Source organism: Jaculus jaculus, chromosome 9, assembly GCF_020740685.1.
Source record: "Jaculus jaculus isolate mJacJac1 chromosome 9, mJacJac1.mat.Y.cur, whole genome shotgun sequence".
Taxonomy (NCBI): domain Eukaryota; kingdom Metazoa; phylum Chordata; class Mammalia; order Rodentia; family Dipodidae; genus Jaculus; species Jaculus jaculus.
In genome coordinates this window covers 82,459,754-82,473,251 of record NC_059110.1, presented here as the reverse complement: position 1 = coordinate 82,473,251, position 13,498 = coordinate 82,459,754, and the positions used below count along the sequence as shown (strand labels likewise).

Below are 13,498 nucleotides of genomic sequence, written 5' to 3'. Positions count from 1 at the left end.
GGGATGGCAGTTAAGGTGTTTGCCTGCAAAACCTAAGGACCCAGGTTTGATTCCCCAGTACCCACATAAGCCGGATGCACAAGGTGACACATGGGTCTGGACTTTGTTTGCAGTGGCTGGAGGCCCTAATGGAGCCATTCTGTCCTCCTTTTCCCTTACTGTCTGGCAAATAAATAAGTAAAATATTTTTTTTTTAATTTGTTTCTATTTTCTGAGACATTGGCAACCTAGAAATAGTTTGTTCTAAGGAAATAGTAAAAGGCGTTACAGCTGTATAAAGTAGTCTGTTACACTGGTGTTTATATTGAGAAGTTGGATGCAAGTTTTGTCCTTCATATTCTACTAGATTGAATATTCATAGTAGGAACTATGAAGGCCTTAGAATTTACCACTTACTTTTTAACAGTTTCAGCAGTTAAAATGTTTGAAAACAGGAGCTGGAGAGATGGCTTAGTGGTTAAGCCTAAGAATCCCGGTTCGAGGCTCGCTTCCCCAGGACCCACGTTAGCCAGATGCACAAAGTGGCACATGCATCTGGAGTTCATTTGCAGTGGCTGGAGGCCCTGGCGCGCCCATTCTCCCTCCCTCCCTCTCTCTCTCTCTCTTTCTGTCGCTGTCAAGTAAACAAATAAAAATAAACAAAAATTAAAATTAAAAATATTTGAAAACAATCTGTAATGAAGACTGCTAAATGAAAAAAGCACATACTCAGGCATTATAATTGGAAAGAGGAAATGTGAAAGACTATCTTTTTTTGAACCAAAATTTCTTTGTGCAGAGTATTAAATACGATCTTGTTTCTAAAGTAAAATTATATATATGTATATACTTATACATATATATAATATAGTGGTACTCATGTGTGTTCAATCAAAGGCTATGCAATAATGAGAAACATTAATGAGACAAGTGAAGACATTTCTGCATTTCCATGTTTCTTTGAACATCAATAACCACCAATTTAGCCAATCATGTTAACAACTTTTTTTTTTTTTTTCAAGCTAGAGTCTCTAGCTCAGGCTGATCTTGAATTCACTATGTTGTCTCAGGGTGGCCTGGAACTCATGGCAATTCTCCTACCTCTGCCTGCTGAGTGCTGGGATTAAAGGTGTGTGCCACCATGCCTGGCTAACACACACCTTTAGTCCCAGCACTCGGGAGGCAGAGGTAGGAGGATTACTGTGAGTTCAAGGACACCCTGAGAACATAGTGAATTCCTGGTCAGCCTGGGCTAGAGAGAGAGCCTACCTCAAAAAAAAGAAAGAAAGAAAGAAAGTAAGTAAGTAAGTAAGTAAGTTAGTTTGAGTATCTCATATAATTCATTGGATGCTATACTAAAAGTGAAAGACAGGAAGGGTGATTGAGTGGCTGCACTTGTACATACATGGGGAAATTGTTACATCAAACCATCATAAATAGAATATTGTATGTAAATGTAATGTTAATGTTTCCCCTTAAAAATTATTTAAATAAAATAAATAATAAATTATTTTAATGAGTGGGATAAGTTAACCTCCATTTCCTTAATATGCCTTCCTTTTATTATTTCTTTGCTAAAATATATTGTGGGGGGGTTTGTTTGTTTTTCTAGGCAAATATTGCAGATTTTCAAGAGAATCAATGGGTGACTTGTTTCCAAGAGTCTGCAGAAGCTATCCTTGGACAGAACACTGCTTATCTCGGGGAATTAAAAGAGAAGGTCGGCGATGTAATAGTTCTCATGTTATATACCACTGAGCTCTGTTTTGCTGTTTAATGTTTGTTTTGTTTGTTGTGTTGATTGTTGTATATAATCTCTGATTATAGTGCCTGTTTAGAGCTCATCTTCCTTCTGTCCATTATGGATGCACTTAACATGAGGGAATGAGTCAAGGAGCATAAAAAGCTTTTGATACAGTGCATGCATATTATAAGCATTACAAGTCTGTTATTCACACATCAGAGCAGTGTGACTGCAATCACTCAAGATCAAGAATGTGTCTTCTGAAAAACCCCAAAGTCCAGATGTGCCTCTTTTTTGTTGTTGTGTTGTTTTTCAAAGTAGGCTCTTGTTGTAGCCCAGGTTGACCTAGAATTCACTGTGTAGCCTGGGGAAGTACTCATAGCGATCCTCCTACCTTTGCCTTCCAAGTGCTGGGATTAAAGACGTGTGTCACCTCGCCCAGCTGTCCTTTTTTTTTTTTTTTTTGTACTTTTTCTGGGGAGTTGCAGAATTGAGGATTGGTGCAACAGGGCCTCCAACCACTACAATCACATTCCAGATACGTGCACCACCATGTGCAACCTTGCTCACTTGCATCACCTTGTGCATCTGGCTTACATGGGACCTGGAGAGTCAAACATGGGTCCTTAGGTTTTGCAGGTAAGTGCTTTAACCGCTAAGCCATCTCTCCAGTCCTAGGTGTGCCTTTTTAACATAGTAAACACCTTCCAGGAAAGTTGAGTGAAATTTTGGGGTAAATGCATTTAGGAGGTGCTTGCTATTTCACGTGCTTCAGATTCAGTTCTTATGAAGTGACTGTTTCATAAGATAACTTCACTTGTGCATGGTGGTTCACACTTGTGGTTCCAAACAGAAGGATTACCCAGAGTTCAAGGCCAGCATGGTCTGTATTGTGAGATCAAAGCTACCATGGGGCTGGAGAGATGGCATAGCAGTTAAACTGCTTGCCTGTGAATTCTAAGGACCCAGGTTTGATTCCCCAGTACCCATGTAAACCAGTTGCATGAGCTGCGCATGTGTCTGGAGTTAGTTTGCAGTTGCCAGAGGCCCTGGTGTGCTCATAACTCTATCTTCCTCTTTCTCTCAAATAAATAAAAATAAAATACTTAATTTTTTGAAAAAGCTAACCAGGCGTGGTGGCACATGCCCTTAATCCCTGCACTTAGGAGGCAGAGGTAGGAGGATCGCCACTAGTTCTAGGCCACCCTGAGACTATTCCTGAGGGAATTCCAGGTCAGCCTGGACTAGAGTGAGATCCTACCTCGAAAAACAAAAACAAAAAAAAAAAAGCAATCCTGGATCATATAGCAAAGCCCTGTCACCAAAATAACTTTATTCATTTCACATTTACAAATCTGCATTCTAGATTTACATAGATTACATACTGTAGTGCAGAGAATAGAATACCAGTTATGCTAAACTTAAGAAAAATACTTGCTAAATTAAGACATTAAGCCTAAACTAGGTGTAGTGACACATATCTTTAATCCTAGTACTTAGGCTGTGGTAGGAGGATCACTGTGAGTTTGAAGTCAGTCTAGGCTACAGAGTGAGTTCCAGGTCAGCCTGGACTAAAGTGAGGCCCTACCTCAAAAAAACAAAACAGGGGCTGGAGAGATGTGTTAGCAGTTAAGGTGCTTACCTGCAAAGCCAAAGGACCCAGGTTTTATTCTCTAGGACCCACATAAACCAGATGCACAAGAAGCACACATATCTGGAGTTTGTTTTCAGAGGCTGGAGGCTCTGGCATGCCCATTTCCCTCCCTCTCTTTAATAAATTAAAATAAACACACAAAAAACAAACAAACAAACATAAAGAGGGTTGGAGAGATGGCTTAGCAGTTAAGGTGCTTGCCTGCAAAGCCAAAGGTCCCAAGCTCAATTCCCCAGGACCCATGTAAATGTGATGCACAAGGTGGAGCATGCGTCTGGAGTTTATTTGTAGCAGCTAGAAGGCCTGGTGTGCCCATTCTCTCGCTCTTGCTCTCTTTATGCCTGTTTTTCTCCCTCTCTCTCCAATAAATAAATAACAGAATATTAAAAAAAAAAAAAACACACATAAAGATTCAGAAGCTGTATTTTCTCTAGGCCATGAAATTTGGAATCCACCTAATATTACACACACACATACACACCTTTCCCAAATTGATTAGAACACTTGTAAAGGCCACAAAGAAAAGAATTTCCTGTTTGGTATATTTTTTCTGTTCTCAATTCTGTCTGTTTGCTTCTGCTTTAGCCTTCTTTTTGAATTATCCATAGATCTCTGAAGATGGTCCCAACAAGCCTTTTTATAGAAATAACTGGAATTGACTTTTTAAGTGTGGTAATATCTTTTATCTGTTTTGCCTGGTCCTCTATTTTCATATCAGATTTTAAGGCCCCTGGAAGCCTTTCAGGATTTTTTATGAGCTTATTCGATGTGACTGTTCTTACTACTGGTGAATGAGGACAAAACTCTCCCCTCAGGACCCTTGATGTTGTTGTAGTATGCTCCCATGCTTTCTCTAATCCTGAAGAGTAATGGTAACTGGTATAATTTTATGAAGATTTAATATGTTATTTTATTTATATGTTGAAAGACCATGGCTGAGAAGATGTCTCAGCAGTTAATGGCACTTGCTTGCAAAGCTGCTGGCCCAGGTTCATTTCCCCAGTACCCATGTAAAAAGCCTGATGTACAAAGTGGTACAAGTGTCTGGAGTTTGTTTGCAGCATCAATGGGCCCTGACACACTCATAATCTCTCAAATAAAAAGTCCAAAGAGGCACTTAGGAGGCAAAGGTAGGAGGATTGCTGTGAGTTCAAGGCCACCCTGAGGCTTACATAGTGAATTCCAGGTCAGCCTGAGCTCTTAGTCCAAAGAGTAACTTTTTGGGTTGGGGGGGCGGTAAGTAACATCTACCAAAAAAACCACATGATAAAGCCATTTTATGTTTCCTAATTCACAAAGGTACTTATATAAACTAATTTATATAAAGCTGTATGTTCATGTGATATTATGAGAGAGAAAATTTATGCACCAGGGCCTCCAGCTACTGCAGTCAAACTCCAGATGCATGTGTCACCTTGTGTGTCTGGCTTACATGAGATCTGAGGAGTTGAACATGGGTCCTTAGGCTTCACAGGCAAATGCCTTAACCACTAAGCCATCTCTCCAGCCCAGTTCCTGTGATTTTTATACAAAATGCATTCTATATCTGTTCATGGTGGTACAGGGCTGTAATTCCAGCCAGTCAGGAACCTGAGATAGGATCAAAAGTTCAAGACCAGCCTAGGCAATTTAGTGGGACCATATTTCAATTTTAAAAAGGACAAAAAGGGCCAAGGTTGTTAGCTCAGTAGCAGAGTATTTACCCAGCTTGCATGAAGCCCTAAGTTCAGTCTCCTGAAAAGTGCTGGAAAGGTATGCATTCTCATATCCCTCTCACTTGACCAGAGTTTTAAATATTTTAAAATGTATTTTATTTATTTGAAAGGGTGTGAGTGTCTACAGGCATGCAAGGGCCTCTAGTCACTGCAAACAACGCCAGATGCATACACTTTGGACATCTGGCTTTACTTGGGTGGTGGGGAATCAAACCTGGGCTGGCAGGCTTTGCAAGCAAGTGCCTTTAATCACTGAACAATCTTTCCAGCCCCATAGTTTGTTTGAAGGCTTAGTGGTTAAGGTGCTTACCTGCAAAGCCTAAGGACCCATGTTCGACTCTCCAGGTCCCACAGAAGCCCAGACACACAAGGTGACTGGTGCACACACCTGGAGTTCTGTTGCAGTGGCTGGAAGCCCTGGCATGCCAACTACCACTTTCTCTCTCTTTCTCTCTCCCTCCCTCCCGCACCCCCCCCCCCCGTTCTGAACTTTCCTTGACCCTTGCCCACTCCATGTGTCTTCTCTTGTTGCACAAGCAAATCTGTAGCTATAAATACAGAGGCTGAAATAATTGACTGTGATCAACTTGAACATTTTTTCTTTTTCCATTGTGACCATTGTGAAGTATTCAGTGACATTACATTCACATTGTCATCCGACTGTTACCATTGTCCATCTCTAGAACCTTTTCATTTTCCCAAGCTGAAGCTCAGTACCCACTTGAACAGTATAGCTTCTCATTCCTCCCTCCTCTCAGTACTGGCCACTCTGTTCTGCTTCTGTGAATTTGGTTATAGTCTGTTCTTTGTATCTTCAGATTCAACCAGTTATGAATCAGAAATATTGAAGGGATAAATTACACCTGTATTGACCATGTACAGATGGTTAGGGGGTTTTTTTGTTGTTGTTGTTTGTGTGGTCTTTTCAAAATAGGGTCTTTCTCTAGCCCAGGCTGACTTGGAAATCACTTTGCAGTCTCACACTTTTTTGAGGTAGGTCTTACTCTAGCCCAGGCTGACTTGGAACTCACTTGTAGTTTCAGGGTAGCTTTAAACTCAGAACGATCCTCCTACTTCTGCCTCCTTAGTGCTGGGATTAAAGGCATGCACCACCATGCCCAGCTCTCTTTAAAAAATATATATATTTAAGAGAGAGAGAAAGAAAGAGGCAGATAGGGAGAATGGATATGCCAGGGCCTTCAGCCACTGCAACAGACTCCAGAAGCATGTGCCACTTTGTGCCTCTGCCTTACATGGGTACTGGAGAATCGAACCTGGGTCCTTAGGCTTAACAGGTAAGCACCTTAACTGCTAAGCCATCACTCCAGCCCTGTTTGTTTGTTTTTTTTCTGAGTTTTTTTTTTAAGATTTATTTATTTATTTGACAGAGAGAATAGGTGCACCAGGTCCTCTAGCCACTGTAAACAAACTCCAGACACATGTGCTACCATGTGCATCTGGCTTACATGGGACCTGGAGAATCAAACCTGGGTCTTAAGGCTTTGTAGGCAAGCACCTTAACCACTGAGTCATCTGTCCAGCCTGAGGTTTTTTGTTGTTTTTTTTAAATATTTTTTGTTCATTTTTATTTATTTATTTGAAAGTGACAGAGAGAGGGAAAGACAGAGAGGGAATGGGCGCGCCAGGGCTTCCAGCCACTGCAAACGAACTCCAGACACGTGCTCCCTCTTGTGCATCTGGCTAACGTGGGTCCTGGGGAAACGAGCCTCGAACCAGGGTCCTTAGGCTTCAGGCAAGCACTTAACCACTAAGCCATCTCTCCAGCCCCTGAGATTTTTTTTTAATGTGGGTGTATACATGTGAGTGCAGGTGTGTATGGAGGCCAGAGGCTGACGTTGGGCATCCTCCCTTATTGCTCTCACTGAACCTGGAGCTCACCAGTTCAACTAAAAAAGGAAGCCATGCTCCTCCTTTATTGCTCTCACTGAACCTGGAGCTCACCAGTTCAGCTAAATAAGGAAGCCATGCAGCCTCTGTCTGCTTCCCCAGTGCTGGGACTACAGTAGCATAAGGCCACATACAGCATTTTAAAAAATTTTTTTCATTTTATTTTATTTATTTGAGAGAGAAAGGAAGAAGGAGAAAGAGAGAGAATAGGCCACTAGGGCCTTCAGTCCCTGCAAACAAACTCTAGGTACATGCACCACCTTGTGCTTCTGGCTTACATGGCTCCTGGAGAATCAAACCTGGGTCCTTTGGCTTTGCAGGCAAGCACCTTAACCACTAAGCCATTTCTCCAGCCTCACATACAGCATTTTACATGGGTGCAAGAGATTCAAACTCTGGTCCTTGTGCTTGCCCTAAACCTGTTGAGCCATCTTCCCAGTCTTAGATTTTTTTTTTTCATATCATTATTCACTAAACAAAGAGAAAGAAGGTTTACGGGTACATTGTGACCTTTTTCTGCTGCAAACAAACTCTATGTACCACTTTGTGCAACTTACAGTATTTACATTGTACTTGGTATTGTAAGTAACCTACAGATGAAGGTGTATGTATGTTCTGTGTAAACACTGCCGTTTTATATAAGGAATTTGAATGTCCTTGGATTTTGGTATCCACTGTGGGTGGGGGATTCTGGCACCAAACCAATCCTTTGCAAACACTGAAGAATTATACTTTAAAAGTCAAGTGGTTTAATTTAAAAAATACATTTTTTCATGTATGTAGGGGATGGGAAGCATGCCAAACAAATGTGTGTCCAGCTTTACATAGGTGGTTGGACAATTGAACCTAGGCCAGCAGGCTTTGTAAGTAGTCACCTTAAGCCACTGAACTGTCTCCTCAGTCCCTTGGTTTTGTTTTAACAGAGTTTTTGTTTGTTTGTTTTTGTTTGCTTGCTTGCTTTTTTGTTTTGCTTTGTCTTAATTTTACTGATTCATTTTAGGGGTGGAGAGGGAGAGAATGGACACAGCAGGGCCTCCAGCCACCACAAACTCGAGATGCATGCACCCCCTTGTGCATCTGGCTTACATGGGTCCTGGGGAATCGAACCAGGATTCTTAGCCTTCACAGGCACATGTCTTAACTGATAAGCCATCTCTCCAGTCCTTTTTTGTTTGTTTTTTTGAAGTGGGGTCTCAACTCTACTCCAGGCTGACCTGGAATTCACTATGGAGTCTCAGGGTGGCCTTGAACTCACGGTGATCCTCCTACCTCTGCCTCCCGAGAGCTGGGATTAAAGGCATGCGCCACCATGCCCGGCTTTTTTTTTAATTAATTTTTTTGTTTTATGTTTATTTATTTATTTGAAAGTGGCAGAGAGAGAGAGAGAGAGAGAATGGGCACGCCAGGGCCTCCAGCCACTGCAAACGAACTCCAGACGCCTGTGTGCCCTTGTGCATCTGGCTAACATGGGTCCTGGGGAATCGAGCCTCAAACTGGAGTCCTTAGGCTTCACAGGCAAGTGCTTAACCACTAAGCCATCTCTCCAGCCCAGCAGGTGTATTTTCAATACTCTTACAGGACATTGGAGAGATGGCTCAGCAGTTAAAAGGCACTTATCTACAAAGTCTCTTAGCCCAGGTTCAGTTCCGCAGTACCCACATAAAGCCAGAAGCACAAAGTAGCTCATGCATCTGGAGCTCAAATGTGGTGGCAAGAAGCCCCGGCCAGCCATGGTGGCACACTCCTTTAATCCCAGCACTTTGGAAGCAGAGGTAGGAGGATCACCGAGAGTTTCCAGGTCAGCCTGAACAACCATGAGTCGCTACCTTGAAAAAAAAAAAAAAAAACAGGCCCGCCATATCCGTTCTCTATTTGTCTCTGTCTGCTGGCAAATAAATAAAATAGAAGTGTATTTTAAAATAGTCATAGTCATTTTCAGTAGTTTCTATGTGTTGTTATTACAGAACGAGCAGGCATTTGAAGAAATTTTTCAGAATGCAAACTTTCGATCCTTCACATTCAAAATCAGGGTCAAACTGGAAAACTACAATGTAAGTAAGGGTTCTGCGGTGCAGCACAAGAGCGAGGGGTGGGCAGTGGCTGGTGGCCGCCCACAGAAGCACTTCCATATCAGTGCCCGCAAACTCCATACTGGTGCCGGGCATACTGTGTCCCTTCCTCATGGGATCTGTCTGCACTGAGGTGCCACTACCAACCCGTCTCAGATGTGGAAGTCGACTTAATGCTTCTGTGTCATGTCTGAACATCTAGGAGGGAAATGCTATATGGCCTTTTCCATTACCATCTGAGTGTGTGTGTGTGTGTGTGTGTGTGTGTGTGTGTGTGTGTGTACACAATGACAAAAAATGATGGTCTGTATAGTGGACTTGCATTTCCTATGAATTTAGGTTCCAAAAATCAGTATATGAAGCAAACTTCACATGTACTTAAAATTACCTTGAAAATTCTTTAAATTATCTATAATGTCGTATAGCTGTACAGTCATAATACGGCATGTCACTGCCGCACACCCTCACCTGATCCTACAGCACCCTGTCAGAACTGTTGTTTCTCACTCAGTCTTACTGAGGAAAGATGGAAGGGTGTAGGCACACAGAGAACACATCTGAGCCCTAAGTCATGTGCTAGCAAGTGGCAGAGCCAGTTTGCAACCTGGGTCTGACTCCCAAGCTCGGTTCTTAACACGCTTGTGGACCCCCGGCTGCTCAGCTCAGTGAGGACTGAGCAGGCAGAAGTCTGTGAGCACCTGGGTAAGGGTGGGCTGGATGTTGCCCTGTCCGCCGACACCTTCAGGTGCAGGGTCTGCATAGTTAGAATTATTATCAGACCTTTGTACCTGCTGACAGACGTGTTAGTTGTTAAGTAAGATGTCAGTGTGGTGGAGTGGCAGGGGGTCCGGTGGGTGAAAGGGGGTTTGGTGCCATGCTGTCCTGGGGTGGACAGGGATGTGAAGAGCAGGGCAGTCCCCTCTTCTGCTGCAGGTGCTTTTTCTTTGACTCGAGATGCTGGCTCAGAGTTGGGCACCTGGGGACCTGAGGGAAAGGGTCTGTGACGGGAGGTCTGGCCACTTTCCCAGCCACAGGTTTCTGGGCTCTTTCCCGCAGTACTTTATCTGTGGAAATTTCTAAAGTCTAGTTCTTCCTGCTGGGCTCACCAAAGCCACTGAAGCAAAGGAGGTTATCACCGCTGCCCCACGCCAGGCTCCATCACTCACAAACCGCTTTTCTGTCTTCAAAGGATGAGTCTCGAATTAAGGCCACTGTGATGGACGTGAAGCCTGTGGACTACAGGGACTATGGCAGAAGGCTGATCCAGAACATCAGGAAGAATGCGGCGATGTGAGGAGGTGGTGCTGGCTGCCGTCAGAAAATAAAGAGCTGAAATGGGATGGATTTCTTCCCACCCGTGTGACACCTAAACGACCCAGTGCGGAGCCTCTCAGGGTGGACTGGCCCCTCTTGGGACCCATTGGTGGGCAAAGGACGATGTGATCAGAGGACAGTGGTAGAAACCACTAGACCCAGGAGTCAATCTGGAGGGAGTATGATACCAAATCCCTTACTATCTTTTGTCAGATTTTTTATTAAGACTGTTATCTTTAAGCAGGAATTATGTCACAAATAATTGACCCTAACTCTAGGTGATGAGGTAAATTATGTAACCTGGGTTTTGCTTTTCCATGGTAACATTGTTACAACTTGGGTTCCTCCTGGGGGTGGGGAGGAGCGCAGGTGTTCAGGAGGAGTGTCCTCTGGGATTCAAAGGCTTGCTCTTTCCAGAGGTGCCACTTGGTTGGTAATGCTTGGAATGGCAATAGGGTAGAATTATTAATCAAAGGCCTTTCTTTTCTATCTGAAGACTGTTCTTCCTTCAGGGTTTAATAGATTTAATAGACTGAGTCAGATGGGTCTGATATTAATCAAAATTGTCTCTCTGAGGACGACTGATAAGCATTGACTTGCTGTCCCCTGGGGATATCCAGGCAACTACAAAGCATCACTCGAGTTTTCTCTTCAATTAATGTTGAATTTTGGTTGGCAAATGTACACTTTTTGTACCTGTACATATTTCTTGATTAAAGCTATGTTAAGTAGGAAGGGTTTTGAAAGGAGCAGCCCTTTGTTCCCTTGCTTTGTCTTAATAAACATATATATATGTACATATTCTTTGCTCCTGGATCCTACTTTATTTGAATGCAGAGGGTTCTTGTAACTAGAAAGCAATTAATTACTCCTCATAATAAATACTCACTTGGGGGAGATGTTAACTCATTACAAACTGGGAGATAAGGCTGAGGCCTGGAGATTATTCTTACTAATGGTTGCAACCCTGAAATGTATCCTTAAAAGAATGAAAACAAAAAAGAAAACTCCATTGTGCCCAAGAATGCTGGTGATTGGCACTTTGGGATTTTATTGATGTTTACGCAGCAGTCTAACATCAGCCAGGCTTTGAAATGTGTACAGACAGTGAGCAAGTAAGAAAACAGTCATTACGCTTCTGGGCTTTTCAGCCAGCAAGTGCACGATTGCTCTGTGTGTTCCTAATCATATTAATTATCTATCTGGTGGCTGCAACCCACTGCTTAGCATTTGCTGCACAGTGCTCCAAGTACCCAGGCAGTGTTGCAGTTCCCCACAGCTGCAGGCCTGGCTTTCAGTGTGTGCACGTATGCCATCTATAGAGGCTTTGTGGCAGCCTGTGTACTTTTTCTTGTTGTGGTGACAAGATACTTGACAAAAACCATGCAAGGAAGGAAGAAGGGGTTGTGTTGGCTCATCGTCTCAGTGTACAGTGCGTGACAGGGAGGAAGGTGTGGCAGAAACAGTGGCTCTGGCTGCAGCAGCAGGAGTGTGAGTCACATTGTGTCTGTAGTCAGGAAGCAGGGAGAGATGAATGCTGATGCTCAGCTTGCTTTCTCCTCTCTCTCTCTCTCGCTCTTGCTCTCTCTCTTATTAATTAATTTATTTATTTTGGTTTTTCAAGGTAGGGTCTCACTCTAGCCCAGGCTGACCTGGAATTCACTATGTAGTTTCAGGCTGGCCTCAAATTCAAGGTGATCCCCCTACTTCTACCTCTCGAGTGTTGGGATTAAAGGCGTGCGCCACCACACCCAGCACATGGGAAGGTGTCACCCACACTCAGTGTGAGTTTTGCCTTCTCAGTTGAGCTTTTGTAGAACCCCAGCACTCAGAAATGTACCCAAGGGGAAGCAGAGGTAGGAGGATCGCCAAGAGTTCGAGGCCACCCTGAGAATACATAGTGAATTCCAGGTCAGCCTGAGCTAGAGTGAGACCCTACCTTAGAAAACCAAAAAAGAAAAAAAAAAAAGAAGAAATGTACTCAAGGTGTGTCTTCCATCTCCTAGGTGATTCTAAGTCCAGTTGGGTTGACAGTGAGGATTAACCTAACCATCATACCAGACTATTGCACCCTCAGTTTGTTTTTGAAATAGGGTTTCGCTAATGTCATCCAGAGAGGCCTTTAAGCTTGAGATCCTTCTGCTTCTACCTTCTAAGTGCTGGGATTCCAGGCATGTACCTTGCTATTTTGGGAGGAACCAGCCCACCCTAGGTGGCATGGATGACTCCCATTGCTGAGAAGAGATGTCAGGGGACTTTGCAGGCTCACGAATGTGGAGACCACAGTCTTCCTTAAACTTGGAGTTGGGAATTGGACTGCACTAGATTCTCTGGCTGAAGCCTCCATGATTTTTTCAGAAGCTCTTTTCTGTCTGACCTTGCTTATAAAGCATTGACTAGAAAATTACAGTCTTCAGCACTGTTCCGGATTGACAAATTGTGGGTTGGCAATGGTGATCTAGCTTTCAATCCAGTAACCAGTCTTTTATATCTCCTCCTCCCAGCATTCCCTCTTCTCCTCAACGTGGGTCTGTCTGCCCAGTGAAGAGGATTGACCAGCAAAATACCAGGATGTGTCCTGAAATTGCTGGACCTATTCCCAGTTTCCCACTAGGCACTGTGATGAAAGCAACATACGCAGATGTGTTTAGAAGTCCAGGGAGAGGAGGGAGAAGGCTCCCTGGAGGGAGGATGCTTAGCCGATTTCCCTAAGAAACAATCACATCACCAGCTGAGCAGCCTCAGAATTGGCTCTACTGTTAGGCTTTTAAGAGATTTACATCCCAAAGGGTTGCCTAAGTAGATTCTGGCCCACTGTTTTTAGAATTCTCCTGAATATAGTTTTACCTCAGAAGGGTGTCCATGTTGTATTTTTTATCTGTCACAGATCAATGTGAGTACCATGATATCAGTGTTAAGCAATTAAAAAAAAATCACTTTGCCTTTATTTTAAATGGTTCTTGAGTTCCCTCCAGTCTCATTGTGTGACAGTAATCTGATTTCTGTCCATATTCTCAGTGTTTTATGCTTTCCATTAAAGTTTTGCTGATCTCTAGCATGCTCTTCTGACTTTTTTGAACTACTGGGTCAGAAGTGGTCCATCTTCAAAAAGTAT

At 43.2% G+C, this 13,498-nt stretch overlaps 1 protein-coding gene across 1 annotated transcript in view; it reads left to right on the top strand.

Annotated features, from left to right (window-relative positions):
• The window catches only part of Rpa1 (replication protein A1), a 79,708-nt gene extending 68,524 nt beyond the window's left edge, over positions 1 to 11,184 (top strand). Inside the window, exons 15-17 of the mRNA XM_004667849.3 lie at positions 1,592 to 1,699; positions 8,965 to 9,051; positions 10,259 to 11,184. Of these exons, the coding sequence (XP_004667906.1) occupies positions 1,592 to 1,699; positions 8,965 to 9,051; positions 10,259 to 10,363 (300 nt within the window). The 3' untranslated portion in view covers positions 10,364 to 11,184. The remainder of the gene's footprint in view (positions 1 to 1,591; positions 1,700 to 8,964; positions 9,052 to 10,258) is intronic.
• The last annotated feature ends 2,314 nt before the right edge of the window (positions 11,185 to 13,498 follow it).